A 21270-nucleotide genomic window follows, 5' to 3' on the forward strand; every position below is an offset into this window, starting at 1 on the left:
TGTTTAGTAGCAGGTCCAACTGTGTTCAGTGAGGCTTGCTTGGGAGAAAAATGCATGGATTGCAGCCTTTTGAATTAATGGGTCCAGATTAGAAAATTGCTCAGAAATATGATTTGTGTGGCTTTCCAACTGTTTTGCTCTTTCCCTTTTCCTCATAAATACTACTCAGGATAGAATATGTTTTTCATTTATATGTTTAAACTCTATATGCACCATTGTTCCTATATAGATGTAAATAATATAGCAAATGTTCATTTTCCTCCCTTGATATGATTTTTTCTTCTGGAATGCTATAAATCTGAAGTCTCTTGTCCTTGGGCATGCATATTTATTTTGCTGTGCAGGGCATTAGGAACTTTTATTGTTACATAAACAAACATTTCAAGAATTGTTACTAAGACACCAGGAAAAAGCAAAATACATTCTAGGTTGGATTTTAAAGTAATGTTTTCATTGACAAGAGTCTATGCTATAAACAAAATCAGGTATAATTTCTATAATTAAAACACTGGCAAAGATTTAGCACATCCTTACCCAGCCTATAGCCCTCAGATATACTGAGAGGCTGGCTGATAATTCTGGGATTTATATTCCCCAAACCTCTAGATTAAGACACCCTCAAATTTAGCACAGCTATTCTTCAATTTTAGGAGTCTTATTTTTTCCACAAGTACTTTTCTCACTCTTTTCAACCAATGGTTTTTATAGTGGCAACGTCAGTCATCCTCACAATGACTCTGTGATATGCAATTATCCAACTAACAGATGTAGTGTGAACTGAAAATTAGAATAATGAGTTGGAATACATTTAAATGAAATAATAATGCACAATGCTTAGATTAAGACACTTTATTTTTTAATTTAGTTTTCAGCTAGATATGTTTACAGATAATCCATATCATGTGTAAATCCACTCACAACATATGTTGGCTAATTCATCTATGATATTAGCATAGCAGTATTGTATTTATTCATATCACCTATGACTAGTATGGACTTGCAACATGTGGCAAGGCAGAATGCATATAATTGGAAGCATATCAAAAGGTTTACACAAATTTAGGCTTCTCTTGTGGACTGCATCAATATAAAACAAGTCCTAGGGAGTAAGCTTTCTTCCAGTGGTTGTCATGAAATCTTTGCTTAAAGATCAATGGAGAAAGATCTTGATTATAGAACACCACAGATATTTTGGGCACCACAGATTAATCAGTTTATCATCACATAAACGGTTATGGATTAAACTTCATCAGATGCATAGAATAAGTCCAAAGCAAACTTTTGACAGATAAGGGGAGAGAAGGCAGAATGGTGAGAGACAGGAAGAGTTAGAAGTGACAAATATTCTTACACTGATAAGCTGATTTACATATATAATGTGATAAGAAGCCTTTGTTTAATCTGTGAGACATGGTGTTAAATTTTCTAATGAATTCCAGCTCAACTATTTAGTAATAAAGTTGGTCTCCGTAACTGATTTTCTTAAGGATGGCCAACTTGAGATTAGTGACAAATCCTAGAGAACTGAAATATCTGTCCCACTGGTTTGAGGATACTGCCATTTCTGATGTCATATTTGTGTCAATTTCTCCTTTTCTGGTGACAGACCAGTTTGTTTAAGGTACAGATACTCTGTCGGCAATGCTGATATTTAACAGCATATACCATACTGGAGGATAAGTAAGCATATGATCCCATAATGTTGCAGGAGCCATTACTAAGGCCGATCTCTACGAAGTTATCTAAATCTTAAACACTTGATTCCAACAGTCCTTCTTCTTCCTGGCCAACAGCAAAGAGATCCTTCAAGGTGCCACAACGCATATGTGTCTCCGCATCAACTGTTAAAAGACTTACACTTCGGGCCTGCGCCTTTGTTAGCTGTTAACAGACTCCAATACAGTACAATAGAATTTATCGCACCGTCGTGGCGCCTTTTCTCGTGTGGCACTTAATTCGGAAACGTCCGCCAGAAATTTCCTCTAAAGACTCCCTGCAAGCCAGGCCCTTCCGTTATTGGAAGTTTAGGTCTACGCAATCAGAACCTCCCGCGCTTCAGCCAATGAGAACAAGGCAACTCACTTCCTTCCTTTCCCACAATTCGATAGGTATGTTATCCCGCCCCCCAAGAGCCGCCTTTACGATTCGAGGTTCCGGAACTCCGGGGGATGCGCGTGGTTCCGTTTTCAAGTCTCTGCGGTTCTATTTGGTCCCCTTCCGCTTCTGTGTTAGTCGATGACGTGCTCTCTGCGTTCTTTAATGGCTCTGGAGACTCCGGTTTCAAGGGAAGTGAAAGCTGTTGCCCTGAAACAGCGGAGACCTTGATTTTTACTGACTGTTAAACGCAGATGTCGGCCCTGTTTGTGTCCCATGAAATTGACCCGTACAAAACTGGAGCAAGTGCGTCAATGTAACCCACTTCTAACTAGCAAAATCAACCTGCGTACTGTCACGAAACACGCTTTCCGCCATACCCCTTCACTGCCTTATGAGAAAAATAATTAGTGGAGTTAGAAGAGGTGATGCTCCTCCCTGGTCTTGTTATGTTTATAGCGTGGAGGTTCAAAAAAACTTGGGGTACCTTCCCTCTCTCTACTGTGCCGCGTAAATTTTCTGCATTTCCCCGGGAATAAATTGGGGAGGGGAGAGAAGAGAAGAGAGCCCGAGAGTGGGTAAAACAAACGCGGCAGATCTCTCTCCAGGCGAGGGCTCGAGCTGCTCTTCCACTTTCCTATCTCTGCAACCCAGCCGAGCTTTCGCATCGGGGCCGGGGAAGCGAAGGGGGCGGGGCTGCGCCTCCCCTCTGCAGGAGAGGCGCGAGATCGGCTGAGGGGGTGCGTTGGGCGAGAGGCATCCCGTCCCCTTCGGACGGGCTGTGCACCATGAGCTTCTTGATCGATTCCAGCATCATGGTCATCTCCCAGGTACTGGGCTGCTCCGTTCCGCTCAGGCGAGGCTGAGGCTGAGGCTGAGGCGCGCAGCAGCGAGAGGCGATAGAAGCCGGGCAGGATGGGAAGCCTGGCCTTGCAAGGGACGGCGGGGAGACCGCGAGTGTGGTTGCTTCCCTCCGCCCCCGCCCCCGCCCCCTGTTAAGTTGACATTCCGGCCCACGGGCGGAAGCCTCGGCTGCTCCTTTGGAAATGGCCTTGTTTTCTTGTAGAGCAGTTATCACATGGAAGAGGGTTCAGACGGGTTAACTTCTGCCTGAAGTGGCACATTCCATTCTGACCACGTACGGGGCTGCATCTGTGAATTGGGCCTCGGGAAGTGCGCGGAAGCCTGGATTCCTCTTGACTGGCTCTGTCTGCATGACGGGGTGAACCGTGGTTAACTGAGCCACGGTTTACTTAACCCAGTTTTGAGGGGTTGCACGGTATCTTAAGCCATAATTAACTGCAAGAGTTAGGTTCACACGAGTGATTATGTGCCATCAAATCGTCTTCGACTCCTAGTGACCACATAGATTTTCTCCACGACCATCTATCCCAATCCTGGTTTTTCAGATCTTCCAATGGTGCACTCATCGCCACTGTAACTGACTCCATCCACCTTGCTGCTTGTCGTTCTTTTCTTCTCTGTGCTTCCACCTTTCCCGGCATTAGAGCCTTTTCCAGAGAACTAGATCTTCACGTGTCCGAAGTAGGATAATTTGAGCCTGTTCATACATGCCTATTGGCTAAGACATGGTTTAGTGCATTGTACAAGCAAGTTATTTAGCAAGCTGTCCCATTTAGTTCAGTTTCTTTTAGGAAAAGTGATCAGTAGAAAAGATTCTTGATATACTTGTAATGTATATGCTGCCCATAAAAAGTGAAAGCAACTGAGCCTTCCATAAGGAAACAGTCCAAGGCCTCTGTTGAAGCAGAGTCTTTATTAAGACAACTGAAAATTTACAAAATAATCACAAGTGTTGTCTTTGTGAACTCTTCAGACAGGCATTCATAGGAAACTTTCTCTAAGTCTTAAGTTACATACATAGATAAAGGTTGGTGCAACCTAAAACCACTTCTATACCTGATAAAACCCAGTTTATTATAAAATTTGCATTACAATGCAGGAACAGCAAAATATGTTTTAAATGTTATTTGTAGGAATGGTTTAAGACAAACATTTAGCGGAACGTTAGTTAGCAATCTTTCTCCCACTCTGTGTAATTACGTACGGATCAGGTATTTAATACCAAAGGTGAGCAATTTGTTCAGTCCTGGAACTGCACTTGAAGAGCTGCTTTTCAAGAACTGTTTAGCCTATATAATTTAATATAAATTTCAGTTAAATTAATCACTGTAGTTTAATAAATTATTATGCATAACCCCAGTGCATTTAATAATAGTTGTTGAAATATTAACAATTTGGCGGCAGCAGTTTTTGGAGGTGCTTTATGGATTATGCATAAAGTTTTTGCAGGCTCATACTAGTCCTGAGGATCAGGTTGGGATCTTGAGATCTACACTAAGATACAGTTTAAGTTTGTGAAACTGTTTAGAAGTTTAACTCTTTCTAAAGAATCCAACATTAATTTTACATTGATATCTTTCTTCAGTAATTTTATAATCATCAAACTGCAAGCTTTTGAATTCTCGAGAACCATTATACAAGATGGATGGAAGGAAAAATCCCACATACTGATTCTATAAGATGCTAGGATAAATTCTTTCAAGGTCTGCTGGGATCAAGAAACAGAAACAAAGAATGATTGATTCCCCATTTTAGAAAATATACAAAATATCCACTGTTTACTTGGAAACACCTTCAGTCTCCTCCTGACATTAAACATCCAATTTCTTTAATAAATAAAAATGTAAGGATTAAATTACATTAAGAAAAGTGAAGGGAACAGTTCTTGTATAGATTTAAAAACACGATTAAAAGTGTAACTTAAATTGTTTTCTTTTGTTTGTACCCAGTTGGTTATTCTACCATCTCACCTTTTTTGTTTCTTGTTGTTTTTATTGTCATATTGTTCATGTTTTAAATCATTTGTAAACCACCCAGAGTCACTGGGAGTCGGGCAGCATATACATTTAATAAATAAAAATAAATAAATTAAATAAAGTATTGGGGAATTTGTTTTGTCCAGTTGGAGCAGATATATACTTAAACTAATATCTTGTCTTTGCATGGTGCAGAAACTTGTTATTAAATGACTGAATTTAATATTCTCTAGGTCATATAGAATGTAGCATTGTTGGCCCTGAAGGAAAAAATCCAACATCCATATTAGAGTGCAATAGTTGTTTTAAGAACCAAGGTAGATTTATGCAACATTTTATGCTTTACAAGAGTTGCATGCATAATAATGAGACATGACCCTTATCTGGAAATTTTGTCCTGCTTTACCCATTATATTTGTTTGTTATATAACTCTTTTTCAGGACTCAGAGGTTACGCAGGATTCAGTTACGCAGCCTCCACAAAACACTTAACTTCTTCAGAATGGGCTTTTAAACTGGAAAAAGTAACTACAATATTAGTACAGTGAATGTTTTAAAATGCTCTTGAGAAAAGCAAATCTCACATTCATTTATCCAACAAATAAATACACACGTACATAAGCATGTTTCAGTGTATCAAGTTACCTTACATTCAGAACAACAATATTCCCTCATATGTTAATATGCTTTGAGATTTCCACATTTTGCAAATAGCATTCTAGCCATTACCTGTTCTTTTTATTTCCTCCTGCAGGTGCTGTTTTTTGGATTTGGATGGTTGTTCTTCATGCGCCAGCTCTTCAAGGACTATGAGGTGAAACTATTTATTTAAATTATAAATAAATGATAGCAGTGATCTGCACAGCGTACAGGTTAAAAACCAATAGTTAAAACAACAGTGCAAATAAATGTCTGAGATCGCAAAAACAAATTTCAGCTTACAATAAAAACAACATTAGCCAACAAAACTCGCTTAGCCTCCCAGAGCTAAGGCATTCCCAAATGCCTAGGGAAACAGCCAGATCTTTAGTGCCATGCAAAAGACTAACAGCAAGTGGGCCATCAGGAACTAATCAGAACACTGACTTCTAACTGAAATTTTTTTGTGGTTTAAAAGTAAAGCTACCAATATAGAATGCATAAAAAAAATTACACATTGTAATGTGCCTTGTACACACCTGTGCACTTGCACAAAAGTAGATATTTAATAGAACTGAAGGCCTTTGACAATTGTTAAAAAAAAGTTTAAAATAGATATTTTTAAGATTTTTAAAAAGTCTGGCATTTTACTGTATAAAAACAGTCATACATCAGAGAAATAAATGCCAGGAAAATAAATCTCCAATTTATATATTGAGAATATTAATTAATTAATAGATTGAGAACATATAAATATATTATTAGTGTAGATTTTATCTCAGCAAAACATGTGATTAGATATATGGTCCATAATGTATTTAATTCCATGCTGGTCTGATCTTTTATTGTTGTTATGGATGTTCATAACAATTACATAAAAATTACATTCAAAAAAATTTATTTTTCTTTTATTACAGGTTCGGCAGTATGTTGTACAGGTTGTCTTCTCTGTTACCTTTGCTTTTTCATGCACCATGTTTGAACTTATCATTTTTGAAATTCTAGGCATCCTAAACAGCAGGTGAGATGACACTATCATCTAGCTGCATAAGATAGCACTGTGATCTTAGTATAATTGGTGGATTTGCTTGTTCATTTCTGGGGTTGTCACTGTTTAATGTTTAAGTTTGCTTAAACATAAAATGTGAGTGTACATTATTAATGTGCAATTGGAGGTTGAAAAAAGAGTACAAAAATGGCTCCCAAGCTATTGTATTAATTTTTCTTTCAGTAGTGTTTGCTGTTAAGTACTGGCATACTTCCCAGGTGCAAATACATATTAAATAAATTGCAGCAAATGTGATGATGTTATATAAGCTATTGGTTCTCTGATCTAAAATGACCAAGATTTATGTAATTTCCAAGCATTTGAATCAGCAAATCCAAAAATACGTATGGTCCCCAAATGCATATCATTCTACTTATATAATTCCAATTCAGTGAAGACATGTTTTCCTCAATAATTTATGTAATATTTGCTAAAGTATCTTTGCTTGTTAATGAACGCTTGCCGTCTGAAGTGATTGATGAAAATCTTCTTTACGTGCTTTTTGTGAGTTTAAAGTCTAAAATGCATGTTTTTAGAAAAATAAGCAAAAATGTACTTTGACCTGAAATTGTACTAATGGAAAATACTATATAACTTTGATTTTTTTTTTTTTAAAAAAATGAGCGGTTAAAAAGAGATCAAATATAGCTATCTGAATATAGAAAATTTACAGAATTGTTAACAAGAACATCAAATTCATAGCTTTGTGTATAGCCTACTACTATGCACGTCTCTAAAACTATATCTGATTATGTTATATGTGTAAATCTTTCATATTGTTTTATGCAGATATGCTTACCTATCTGAAAGTGGACAAAAAAGTAAAGCTAGAAATATTTTGTGATTATGATCAAATATTGATCAATCCTTCTATTACTTTCAGCTCTCGGTATTTCCATTGGAAATTAAATCTCTGCGTGATTTTGCTTGTTCTGGTGTTCATGGTGCCCTTTTACATTGGATACTTTGTTGTGAGCAACATACGATTGTGTAAGTATTATGGATCTTGAAAAAAATTATAGTGGCACTATAATTTTTAAATAATACTTTTCACACTAACATATATAAAATCTTAATTTTTTTCATATTGATTTTAGTGCACAGACATAGACTTCTTTTTGCCTGTGTTGTCTGGCTAATATTTATGTATTTCTTCTGGAAACTGGGAGATCCATTTCCTATTCTCAGTCCAAAACATGGTGAGTTTTATCATTTCATTAAATTATAAATGCACATCTGACTGTGTTTGATCTGTGCAGCTATAGAAGGGAACTTCAAATCCAATAGGTAGGCGCCTTCTCTGTTGCTGTGGCTGCCCTTTGGAACAGCATACCCCTCCCAAGAAAAAATTTGATGGCCCTGACCCTGTTGGCCTTCCATAAGACCTTGAAATCCTGGCTCTCTCCCAGGCATTGGGCTATGGTACTGGATGAACTCTTCTTGCAGCGGTTTTGGAATTCCTGCTATATCTAATATCTGCTTGCATGTGATGATTACAGTTCTGAAGGGAACCCTAATCTGTAAAAAGTGTTATTTCTAAAGAGACTATCACAGTGCTAAGCTTAACAAAGACTTCAGTTTAAAATCATAGATTGACTTCATTACAAGATAAGTAGAGATGCTTTCACTCTAATTGTTTTCTGTGATTGTTTTCTTATCGTCTTAGTTCATATCTCAACAGTGTCATCTGACATCCAGAGAGCTGGTTGGAATTCTGGCTATTAGAAACTCTTTAAACTCTTTATCCAATAATTTACAGTAACTATTTTTGTCTTCCTGAGCTGAAATAATTGGCTGAGACAACAGTTCCTACTATTGTGAACTGGTATTCTGACTTTCCCTGGTTTTTTACCCGTATTTAAGGGCTTGGAAGATTTTTCAGTTAAACTTGTACTTAATCTAAAAAAAAATAAAGTAAGCAGAAACCAAAATTTACAATTCCAGAAGCAGAATTAATTAGGCACACTGGAGTTTTTGGAGTGTTTCAGTAGCACAGAACAAGCAAGGTTGAGGCTGAAATCTTGTGAGTTCTGGGATCAAACTGAGGAATTCAAGGAATAACAATGCAAGGTTACACAGCACAACTAGACATTGTTTGCTATACCACTGCACCCAAATTGTAGGTTCATAACAGCACACCACTCTCAAGTTTCACTTTTTAGTCCACAAGGAATTGACTGCATTGTTTGCTTGACAGCAAGGCTCTTATTCTCAAGTATACCTGTTCTTGAGACATAGACTGTGGCATTGAATCTATACAAATAATACCTTTGTTCCAAGTGACCTGCTGAGATCACTGTTCCCTTACCTGGATGATGAATTCTGTGGGCTGATCTTATGAACTTCTGAGTAAGTTACTGAGAACACAGATTTGTCTCCCCAAACCTTAAGGACTCTGACTTCAAATGCCTTGACTTTATTTAGAATAATTGAGCTCCTGTCAAAGCAGGGATCCCATATCCAGATGTGTTTATAAACATGATTATTCTCCTTTATTTTATTTTATTAAAAATTATCTACTGAATATATTTAGTAAGTCCATAGAAAAAGGAATGAATTGAAGAATAGTTTCAATAAATGACTCTTATTCATATAGTCCCATTTATTCATTATTTAGAATTAAGGAGGACAAAGTATTATGGTAATTTTGTTCTTCATAATAACATAATAACATTTTATTCTACTTCCTTGTCAAAATACCAATTTCCTCCTTATACCCACCTAATTCTGGGGTTATTTTATTCTAGAATGCAAATTATATTATATGATTAAATAGGAACAGTTTCAAAGGCTATCAGAACTTAGTTTCCATTTAGCATAACTATATATTTTTGATGTCCTTAGAAGTATCTAGCTATCTAAGGACATCATGTAGAGTCTGTGAGAAAATATTAAGTACAACATCAGACCAGTTTTTTTGTGGAGTTAATTTCACTTTCATTTATGGCAATTGCCATATGAGGCAACAAAGTTATCAGTCAACTTTAGCCAGACTCAGTGAGATCTGCTACAGTGAATTGAACTGTATTGCTGTCTTTGGTTTGCCAGTTTTCAAGTGAGGGTACAAGGCATTTTACCTGTTTCACTGGTAATGAGATATCTTAGAAGCCACAACAACCTGGTTCTTGTACTGTGCATTTCAGTTTGGCATGAAACAAAAGGAAACATTGCTGGCTAGGGAAAAGCAGACACTATTTGTGAATGCTCATTTTCAGTGAGATGTTTTTCAGTTAAGACAGATTGATTCCAAGATTATGAAAGCTGCATTAAAAGTTACATTTTATTTGTTCTAATTGATTACGTTGTTAGAAGGTTGGTTGGCAAAGGAATCTGTTAAATATACTGTTAGATGTTTTTGCCCCATTGCAAGAGCACATGAGATAGCACCACTCATTTTTAGGGTTCTTAGGTAGGAGCATCTTTGCAATTGTGTCTATAACTGTTAAATAATTAAAACACGATTGTGTGGATGTAATATGGCAGTGAGATTATGCTTTTCTATTGTTTTCAACAATGTAATGATGAAATTAACCTGGTGGTGTTTTCTTTTTATCAGGAATTCTATCCATAGAACAACTCATCAGTAGGGTGGGAGTGATTGGGGTGACTCTCATGGCCTTGCTTTCTGGATTTGGTGCAGTCAATTGTCCATACACCTATATGTCTTATTTTCTCAGGTAAATCTCCCTCCCTCAGGAAAGACTCTCAAAGTAGTTTTAAAATCTGTCTGTCTGTCTGTCTATCTTAATCCTATTTCCTTGTTTCACTAGTTCTTCTACTTTAAGGACAGATTTCTCCATAATTCTGCCCATCTTTATCTTAGTAATGCAGGTTCTAGATTTGAATATATTACTGTTTTGCACCATCAACTATTTGTATTTTCAGTTTTTGTTATATCCCAGTTGAAGTAGAGAAGAACTAGAGAATAGAATTGGGAAGAGACTGTTCTAAAAATCATAGGAATAACTTACATGTATACATACATCTATTATAGGAATGTGACAGATGCTGATATTCTAGCTCTAGAACGTCGACTCCTCCAAACAATGGACATGATCATCAGCAAAAAGAAAAGGTAAGATAAACACATTAGAGCATCTTAGTGTCCAACAAGAAATGATTTGCTATTGAACAATAATTTTTATCATAGGATATCAGATATAACAGTGTGGATGAAATATTGAATGAAGTACAGACAAAATTACTTAACTGGGATTAGTATTCTGTTTATGACTTTAAAAAATTAATACAAGATTTATACTATAGTAGTATTAAACCTGGGTTAAACTGTGTTCCTTAATATAATATATTTTGAAGGACAATATGGATGTTCTCTTGACTAATACATAAAAAAAGTTTCAACTTTCTTCATTACCTGCTAGTAAAGGTAAAAGGTTAGATCAATTTTAACAATAACTAATTTAAATCTCCCTGATTCAAATGAATACCTGTGGATCTAATTTATATAATTTAGTTTGTGCCTGACTGAGAGCCCATTTTATTTTGACATAATAGCATGAGCAGTAGCACAGTTCCACAGCAAGTAGAAATCTTAATATCTGTTTGATTTCTTTCTGAATAGAATTGTACAGATTAATCTGTTCCTTTAAATTTTTGAATGCCAGATTTATGAAACATAAAAATACAAATGTTTAAAGATTAGTTATGTTATTATGTGACTTGGTTAAAGTTAATAATTCATGATTTTAAGTACCTAACTTTCTCTCCCAATCAGGATAGCAATGGTTCACAGGAACATGTTCCAGAGAGGGGAAGTGCACAACACAACCACTGGTTTCTGGGGGATTATAAAAAGTGTTACAACATCTTCATCAGGCAGTGAAAGTATCCTTTATTTCCATAAGAGGGCACAGAAAAGTCAGCTTGCTTGAGTTACAATAAAGGAAAAAAATGTAGAGTTACTTTAATAATGGATAGTATTCAAATTACCTTACTTTTCAGCTGCTGAGATCATATACTTTGAAGAGAATAATATTAATCCAAGTTTGTAAGTGTTAAGCACCAAGATCTGATCTACTACAACACTTTCATGTCCATTTGAACACTAAGTAGCAATTTATGTAACTGACAGTATGCAAGAATGGAAAGCCAGGAGTTGAGTATGAATTTAGCAAAGTTATCTTCATAAAATAGCACCTTACATTATAGTTTCCATTTTATGCAATACTAATAAAAACAATTGATTTATCTATAAAGGAGGAGAAAAATTGTGATTGATTGTACTTTAAAGTGCTTTATGTTGTGGATGGGTTTTATTAGAATATTTTACATACACATTTAAGAAACCCGCATTGTATAGGATTCAGCTGTTATTACAGGAGAATTCAGCTGAAATTTTATAAACAGCAAATTCTGTAACATTAAGGATTCTTTACTTATGAATGAAGCCGCAAATATTCAGCATTTTTCCATTTCTTTATGGAAGGCAACTTTTGATTGGAAAATGCATAGGGCATTAATAAAGTTGCCATAGATTTTAAATAATTTTTGATGTGTAAATAATAATCTCCCCAATAGCCATTCTCCCTTTGTCTTTTGGGTGCTTTAAATTAAAACCAATGTATAAAAATGCCTGGGAAGAAAATAATATCTGTAGCAATATGAGTGCCATGTGCATCTCCCTAGAGAAGCGGTGCTTCACAACTAAGAAAAATCCTTAATTTTACTTGTAGTCAACTGTTTCTTTGTAGCCAACTGTTTAACTTTATTGTTCAGAGAAAGCCTTTGAAGATGATCCAAATTCTGAGGTAGACACTTATATATAGGAAGGGGCTCTCTTTTAAACATTCTTGCTCCAATATTTCAGAACATTAAATATCTGCACTACTTTAAATAATGTCCAGAAATGAACTACATGCTGTATTGCTGACTTGATTGTTTTGATCAATCTCAGTTAGTAAGATAGAAGCTTTATTTTGGATAAGTTTCAGTTTACCAGTCTTCATCCAGTCCATTACCCTAGTTCTGATTCAGGATATCTACCAGAATAGGCAGAAAACAGAAACAAATCTAGATGCCATTTCAATCTTTTCTTTTTTTAAAAATAACTTCATTAAATTTTAAAACAGAAACAGTAAAAAATAACAAAAGCTAATGTTAAAGGAAGACAATAAGAAGAAAGGAAAATTAGTAAAAAAAAAAAAAAGAATGACCAAGGTCAAAAAGTGCGAAAAAACAAAGAAAAAGAAAAAATTGACTTCCGACCTTCCTTACAACAGATGTAAGTACCAGTATACATCAATCTCTTGCTTTAAGTTTACAACTTAACTTTCATTATAACTATACACCCATATTACTGTATTTCTAATAAACAAATCCATACAGCCTAATTTTCATGTTTTCTGTTTCTCACAGAAAGTCCAAAAAAGTTTCCAATTAACATTAAAATTATGCAATGTTTTTTCTCAAATGAAACATCAGTTTCACCATCTCAGCAAACTCCATCAGCTTCACCATCTATTCTTCCATTTTAGGTAATGTCATGTCTTTCCACCTTTATACATGTAAAAGCCTTACTGCTGTTATCATATATAAGAATAAAATTCCATAAATTTAATAATAAATGTATTTTAACCTTAGTCAAAAGTAAATCCGTTTTATAATCCAATTTATCATTTTCTCTAAAAAAAAGAAAAAGCAAATGAAATCTCTCCCCCCTTATACACAGATCTTTAAAACCTTGTCATTCAATCCTGGTCACAAAAAAATCCCATTAGTAACTACCAAAAACCTCAACATATATATATTAACCATAATCAAATAAGCTTAATGTTTAATCCTTTCAAATAATGTCCCACAATTTGATTCCCCATCATTCTCTCCTTGTCTTCTCCCAGAAACAGGCCAGTAGTTTCTGTTTGTCTCTTCCCAGGAACAGCTGCACCAGTTTAACATATTCCTTTTGCGAATCCAAGGTAAAAAGTCTTTCCAAGTCACTCTTCTTTTCCATTATTTGTATATCCCTTTTGATCACTGTGACATCAGCTTGTTTAATTTGTAAATCCATTCTGGCATCCTTTTCCATATCACTCTTATATTTTGGCACTTTTAACTCCATTTTCAAATCCATAGCATCTTTGTACATATTACTTTCATAATCCAGCATTTTTTAAAACTCCAATCCACATTCAAATCAGTCTCCACCTCCATTTCAAAATTAACCATCTTATCCATTCTTTCCTCTATCTTTTTTTCAAGGGAATTGAATTTAGCTCCTAATTCATCAAACATTGATTGGAATAAACTTAAGTCATTTTCTCTTCTAATGGCTGCTCTTAAGGGCCTTTTCTAGTCATTCCCGCCCCCCCCCCAAAAGCAAGCAATCATAGGTATTGCATAAGTGAAAGTAAGCAGATAGTTCATGTCCTCTGGTGCCTTTCATGCTGTAATTGCAGGCAGGTGCAGCCAGCAAAAAAATACGCAGAGGGCTCAAATTACTGTCTTCTGTTTTGAAAATCCAGCCAATCAACAAGCATATCATAGGGAAAAAAAATTCCCATAGAAAAACCAAGTCCAATTAATACAGATGGGGTTTTGTAAAATTAAACTTTTAACAAATAAATCTTCCCTTTCGCCATAAGTAACTTTTATATCTTTTTTGTATTCTTCCAGCTTTTTGTGAATTGTTCAAATTACAGTAAAATTCTAATTCTTTTACAGTTATAGTCCCAGAAATAATGAAAAAGAAATAAGAATTACTTACCTGTTGCAAAGGAAGGTCTCTCTTATGGTGGAAGATAGTTATATTCCAAAGTGATTTAGAAATGGAGTTTGGCCGGCTCTAGTGTCCATATTTAGGCTGCACCACAGCTGTGAACAGATCCCCAGCCTTCCAGCTGCTTGCTCGCAAGCCGTTCACAGAATCTTCCATTTCTGCAATTAGGTTATGAGGAACGGCCATCCTGGAGACCGAATGGGTTGATTTCTCGCTTCCTCCTTAATCCGGAACAAGTTGGGTGGCCAGTGCTTGCTGCCAGCCACCAATCCAGCTATAGAGCCGTCTTCCCTCTCACGGAGACGACTAAGCCTCCATTGTTCCCACCGGAAGTCCCTTGGATAATCTTTTCCAGTTATTTCAGTAAATATTAAATAAAATTGGGGATTAAATGAAGCCCTAGTTATTTCTGTGATAATTGCTCCCTTACAATCTTTTCTGGGAACAGCTAGCAAATAGGAGCATATTGACTATAAAATAGTACTCCCTGTTCAAACACTTATTCCAGAAAGATACCATAGTCAATTCTTTTGAAATCTCATAAGCGGGCCAGGGGATCATCAAGGTTACATTTTCCTGTTTCTTACTGATCAGGAAAGATCATCCCATAACATGACTGACGTAATTTCTGAGCCAGTTTGGGTCTGTAGCCAAATTGAAATGGACCTAGAAAATCACCTTCATCCCAAAGTGTCTGGATTAGGTCTGCAAATAAACACTTTATATCCAGAAGGGGATGTTAAAAACTGGTCTGCAATTATCCGTATAGACATAGAATATTTTATAGTATCCAATTGCACCCTCCATTCTGTGCCTGCAGATGGCAGTAATGAATGACTTCTGATTTAATAGCTACTTTACAATACAGACGTTTTGGATAAACCTTGTTCCTTGCCTCATACCTTGTTTTAAAAATTGTACGGTATATATACTATGGGCTAAGGAATAAAATCTGAAATATTTTTTCAAGTGTTTATGAGCTGGTACTTCATCATCACAATGGATATACTATTTTTTGTATGGGCAAAGATCAGGGAGTTAATAGATATGTGCACATGGTGTAAAATGTACTTTTGTTTGTTTTTCTCTTTTTTCCTTTTTTTAACATAAAAAGAAAAATCTTAAAATATATCACAGCGTTGTTTTCCTTTATTAATTTTGGGTTTTTGGGAATAAAATCTTTCACATTTAAAAAAGAAAAACATTTTTCAAAATTATTTATGATTTTGACCTTGACTACTTTGGTTTTAAGATCTGACACTCATCCAGCAAGAAGTTGATGCTTTAGAAGAACTTAGTCGGCAACTTTTCCTGGAAACAGCTGATTTGCATGCTACCAAGGTGCAAACTAGGGATTGTTCCCAAGTCTGATGGGTGGGTAATAGGAATTGCTGGATGAGATAAAATGTGAGAAAAACTGGGAAAATGTAGATCAAATGAACCAAAAGAAAAGTTATGACTTTATGACAATGGTCTTTATTTTTTTTAATAATAAAGGGTAAGTCTCTCTCTCTCTCTCTCCCTCTCCCCCCCACTCTCCCATTCCCCCCCCCCTCCCCACACACACACATTTAAAGCTTGGTCTGGAATATATGCACAAGAAAAAGTATTTCATACTGGACAAACATCTGTTAGATAATTTTGGTGTGTTTATAGAAAAGTTTCTTGAGGTATAAATAGAATGAAAGAGATACTTTCCAGAAAGACTTTCCAGAAAGAGATGGCATGCTTTGTGACTGAAAAGGCAGGCCTAAAATAGCAGAAATTTGGTCTTGTTCCCTTATTCTGTAATTTTAGTTCATTTATCTTAGGCAAATGTTGATTTTGTAGTTCGATAGATTCATTATCTATTAAGGAACTAACCAACTTTATCTGTAGTAATGATTTGTATTGAATATAAATCCATATGCTAATTTAAAATAATAAATCTAAATGTTTCCTCACTGAAAAAAATCTATTTGCAGGAGAGAATAGAATATTCTAAAACATTCCAAGGGAAATATTTCAACTTTCTGGGTTACTTTTTCTCCATTTACTGTGTCTGGAAAATTTTTATGGTATGTAAAGCTGCTGTTGGTATGGTTATTTATACTTAATAAAAAGTAGTCTGACAAAATGTATACTTAATAAAAAGAATGCTTTCTTATAATCCTTTTTTTTAAATTATGTTTTAATTGTTGGTTACATACAATTAAATACAATCCCATTTAAAGCAAGAATGGACATTTTTTGCCCATACAGAAACATTGTCTATGAAAGAGATATTTGTATATCTTATAATGGTTTTACTGAAAGTATCTTAAATAATATTGTGTTTCTCTCTTTCATTTCTTCAGGCAACAATCAATATTGTATTTGATCGAGTTGGGAAAACAGATCCAGTTACAAGAGGAATTGAGATTACTGTGAATTATTTGGGAATTCAATTTGATGTAAGAACCATTTTAAATTTTAAAGCTCCCCCCCCCCCGTTCATTCTTAATTTCTGTACTGTAAGAATTATATTGTGGTACTAAACTTTTGTTAAAAGTATAGTCTGTGTAATTTATTTGCCTATGGCTGCTGTTAAGGTAACATATTATGAGAAGACGATGATTTAAGTATCTTTCTGTATAATTCTTAAAAGACGTTTCTATTGGAACCTTAATCTTTTGAGGACAGAAGATTCTTTTTTTTTTTTTTTTGGTAATCATTTGTGATTTTAACTCATCTATCACGAAATCTGTATCAGCCTAACTTTTTAACCCAGTGCATTACCAGGGGCTGAACATTTCTGAAATAAAGCCCCCAAATTGCACACCACCCTTGAATGGGGATGTGCCAGCCCATCTGAGATCAAAGAGAGAATATCCCCAGATCTGGGCAGTCCAAATACCCACAGCCACTTGGTCTTGGTAGGATTGAGTCGAAGACAGTTCCTTCCCATCCAAACCTGCACAGCCTCCAGGCACTGGGACAGAACTTTGACAGCTTCACTCGGCTGGCCTGGAGTTGAAAGATATAATTGAGTATCATCAGCATACTGATGATACCGAACCCCAAACCAGTGGATGACCTCACCCAGCAGTTTTATGTAGATGTTGAAAAGCGGGGGAGAGAGAATAGAACCCTGTGGCACCCCACAAAGGAGGGGCCTGGAGAATGGTCTCTCCCCACCTATCAATACCAACTGAAACCAGCCCCAGAGAAAGAAAATTTATTTTACAGAAATGATTCTGTGACTTGTAATTTTATATTTTCTGTAAAGACAAATATATTTTTAAAAAGCATGCTTAGTATCAGCACTTTTAATTTGAAGGAAAAATGACTATGGGTTTCTAATCAGGAAATTTGATCCCTGTCTGTATTGAGGTCCTATGCCAGTGTAACAACTATTTTTTTCTGAAAATATTCTTCCTAGTACAGATAGTCCTTGTTTAGCAACCACAATTAGGACTGGCAACTGGATTGCTAAGTGAAACTGCGACTGTGCTTATAATCTTACTTCAGCTTTCCTTTGCTTTACAGACCTGTGAAGGTCGTAAATGCGAGGACTGGTCACAAAGTTATTTTTTCATACCACAGTCGCTAAATGAGGCAGTTCATACCACAGTTGCTAAATGAGGATTACCTGTACTTCTTCAAAAGGCTCTGCACACATAAATAGCAACTGAAGTTAAATAGTCTTTCAAGTTCTATATGGTCTACATCTGTCTGCATCTCTGAAGTTCTGCATCTCTGAGGTCTGCATCTCTGAGGGTTTGTTTGTTTGTTTGTTTGTTTGTTTATTATTTATTTATTGTATTTATATAGCTGCCCATATCACACAAAGTGACTCATTGGGTTAAATTGTCGGCATCTTTGAGTGTTTAACCATTTCCTGTCTGTATTACTACAGGTAAAATTCTGGTCTCAGCATATTTCATTTATTCTTGTTGGAATAATTATTGTCACCTCTATCAGAGGCTTATTAATAACACTCACAAAGGTAAGCCTGAGGGCAGTCCTACTATATGAACTGTATTGGAGTAACGAAAAGAGCAAATAAATATGTCTGTCTGTAAACTGTCTGTAGGACTGAGTTGTAAGTTTCAAAAATCTGGAATGGCTGCTAGAAGTAGCAGCTCCAAATTGAGTTCATTTCAAGTTCATTGGTATCATTATTCTGAGAAGTTCCCAACCCCTGGCCTACAGCATTATAGAGATGTGTAGTATTAAGACCTGCAGTAGACAAAGTTACTTCAAATCTGGCACAGGTGCCCTTTCTCTATCACAGTGTTTCTCAACCTGGCTGGGAATTCTAGGAGTTGAAGTCCACACATCTTAAAGTTGCCAAGGTTGAGAAACACTGCTGTATCAGTTGACAGTCACCTCCTTAATTTTCCCTTAAGGCCAGGCGTGGGGAGCAAACTATCTCTTTGTGATTTGTGATTGTTTGATAGGTCACTATAAATCATTGGAACTGATTTTCTTGAGAAGTGAAAGAAAATGGTTTGAAATCTAATTAGCATTTTATCCTTTAGATAGGTTTTAATAGTCCAAGGCTGCTCTAAAGTTGCTTTTTGGATATAATAGTTCTTTTGTTTACAATTACAAATGACAATTGTGATCTTAGTGAAGTGCTGCTGTTTTTTCGCACACTAGAAAACATCTGAAGTGATCAGTTATCACTGGGCAGAAAACAATCCTGCCATATCAGCAATATGTTCAGTTGCACACTCCTCAAGTACCGACTATTTATAGCGGAGTTACATAAAATGTGATCATCATTACTTGAGCAGTCCCATTTATCTCTGGGCTATGCGTTCAGGTTGGATTTGCAAAAATATAGATTGCTATTTCTGTAATCATGACAGCATTTTTTTGTCTAAATTCTGCTGTTCCTCGTGTTAACCTACTTGTTCACTTAAATGCAAGTCCAAAAATCATCAGGACTGTTTGCATGTAGGACCAATTTTTTTTTTTTGGGATAGGTGATGCTGGGTGAATGTGGAATGGAGTGTGAGGTACTGTATGATGAAATATGTATAATGGAATAATAAAGAGTTTTGCCACAACTTACCTTACATTATTTTTTTTTCCTAATGAGCAGTTCTAATGATGGTGGTTACATTAGGCATGAAGACCTTCCTTTTATTAATCACTATTAATGTGACTTATTTTTAATTTAGCTCTAAAAATATTTATTAAATCGTGTTTGCCATATTGTCATGATTATTTCAGCATGTGAGCTGACTTTCTTTGTTTGTCTTCCTTAGTTTTTCTATGCTATCTCAAGCAGCAAATCTTCTAATGTTATTGTTCTGTTGCTAGCACAGATTATGGTGAGTATTTCAACCCATTTGAATAGCAACTTGTGCTTTCTCAGCTATGTAAGCAGCAGGAAAAATGGGAAGCCTAATGTTTCTTTTATCTTCTCTGCAGGGAATGTATTTTGTGTCTTCTGTGCTTCTGATTCGAATGAGTATGCCTCTAGAGTATCGTACTATCATTACTGAAGTTCTAGGAGAATTACAGTTTAACTTCTACCACCGATGGTTTGATGTTATATTTCTTGTCAGTGCTCTTTCCAGCATCCTGTTTCTCTATCTGGCACATAAGCAGGCTCCTGAGAAACATATGACACTCTGAATTCATCTTAATTCTCCAGCTCAAGACCAGTGAAAATTACGAATTTGGCATATCACCATGTTATGATGGCTCTTCCTATGATGGACAGTCAAATCAAATCAAATGCTTCACTGTAGGCAAAGAGAGACAAGCCTCTGGGTCTTTAAAAGTGAAAAGAAGCCATAAAAGGGAATATTGGGGACCTCTCACAAAGCTGGAGATGAAGCCATTCTACAGTTTTTACTCAATGTAGTTGGCAAAATGTTTGCTTCATTGTCTTAATATTGATGATAATGATTCTAAAAGACTGAATAAAACAACATTTGTTATAATTCCCAGTAATACTGTGACAGTTTCCAGATTTGCAAAGTTAGTATTTAGAAGTGGGACGAAGTTAGATGAATAATTAATTTCTGTATTTTTCTAAAGCAAATTCAACAGATTGTGACTGAAATGAAAAAAACCCTATCTCCCTGGAACTCAAAAATACAGGCATTGTCTAGCACTGCTTATCACTTTGCACCCTTTCATTCCATTAAATCAGCATGTACAACTTCAGCATTAAATATAGTCATCTCCAAAACTGTTAATGTGGCTCCCAGAATTCCTCCAAATGTTAGTGCTCAGTTATAACTCTTACTGTAATATAATGGAAAACCTGACACCACCTCTTGGTAGGCTCCTGACATAACCACTCAAAACCAAATACTGTAACTTCAATATTGCTGATAAAACCTGTTCTTTTGAGTCACTGTTTTAAGAGAAATCCACTTTATGGATATGAAACAAGTGTTTACAGCAAGTGATGAAGTAATTAACAGTTGAATTTTCTTTAACTTTACTTTCTCCAAACAAAGCCCTGTGCACCATGGAGGTAAAGGTGTAAAATGAAGAATGCAGGACAGATGAGAAAAAATATTGATAATAACTTAATACATGGAGTACTGAAGAGAATCTGTCAGCCTTACTTCAGACTATGAACAGTATCTGTTGGTTTGTTGGTAAGGAAATATTGCCAGGACTTGGTACTGGCTTAATCATCTAGATCAGTGTTTCTTAAAGTGTGGTCCTAGGAACCCTGGTGTCCCCCAAGACCCTTTCAAGAGTCATCAAAATTATTTGCCAGCCTATGTTGAAAAATAGGAAATATTAAAATTTCATCAAACAAGTGTGAGAAGCAGCAGCAGCAAATGTATCAATTTTAATTTTTAATACAGTAAATATTTGCCAGTTTGGTGTAGTGGTTAAGGCACCAGGCTAGAAACTAGGAGACTGAGTTCTAGTCCTGCCTTAGGCACAAAGCCAACTGGGTGACTTTGGGCCAG

At 35.8% G+C, this 21270-nt stretch overlaps 1 protein-coding gene across 2 annotated transcripts; it reads left to right on the plus strand.

Annotated features, from left to right (window-relative positions):
• The first annotated feature begins 2784 nt into the window (after positions 1-2784).
• Positions 2785-20450, plus strand: GPHRB (golgi pH regulator B). Of its 2 annotated transcripts, XM_088144563.1 has the most exons (14): positions 2787-2924; positions 5689-5748; positions 6491-6594; positions 7505-7611; positions 7719-7820; positions 10178-10298; positions 10616-10696; positions 11357-11466; positions 15609-15697; positions 16321-16413; positions 16693-16788; positions 18234-18323; positions 19594-19659; positions 19760-20450. In XM_088144563.1, the coding sequence occupies exons 1-14, from the start codon at positions 2883-2885 to the stop codon at positions 19964-19966; spliced, it is 1368 nt and encodes a 455-aa protein (XP_088000689.1). In that variant the 5' UTR covers positions 2787-2882; the 3' UTR covers positions 19967-20450. The 2 variants fall into 2 exon arrangements, with proteins under 2 accessions (XP_088000690.1, XP_088000689.1); XM_088144564.1 differs by lacking the exons at positions 19594-19659; positions 19760-20450 and having other exon boundaries at positions 2785-2924; positions 17864-18373.
• The last annotated feature ends 820 nt before the right edge of the window (positions 20451-21270 follow it).

The sequence above is a fragment of the Python bivittatus genome, unplaced genomic scaffold, assembly GCF_059951505.1.
Source record: "Python bivittatus isolate LINGU-HERP-01145 unplaced genomic scaffold, Pbiv_v1 ctg000350_np1212, whole genome shotgun sequence".
Taxonomy (NCBI): domain Eukaryota; kingdom Metazoa; phylum Chordata; class Lepidosauria; order Squamata; family Pythonidae; genus Python; species Python bivittatus.

Excerpts from the sequence above, each read along its gene's own strand:
- GPHRB (XM_088144563.1), top strand. The coding sequence starts at position 2,883 with ATGAGCTTCTTGATCGATTCCAGCATCATGGTCATCTCCCAG. Across the intron at positions 2,925-5,688 it reads GCATCATGGTCATCTCCCAG|GTGCTGTTTTTTGGATTTGG; the intron begins GTACTGGGCTGC and ends TTCCTCCTGCAG. Across the intron at positions 5,749-6,490 it reads AGCTCTTCAAGGACTATGAG|GTTCGGCAGTATGTTGTACA; the intron begins GTGAAACTATTT and ends CTTTTATTACAG.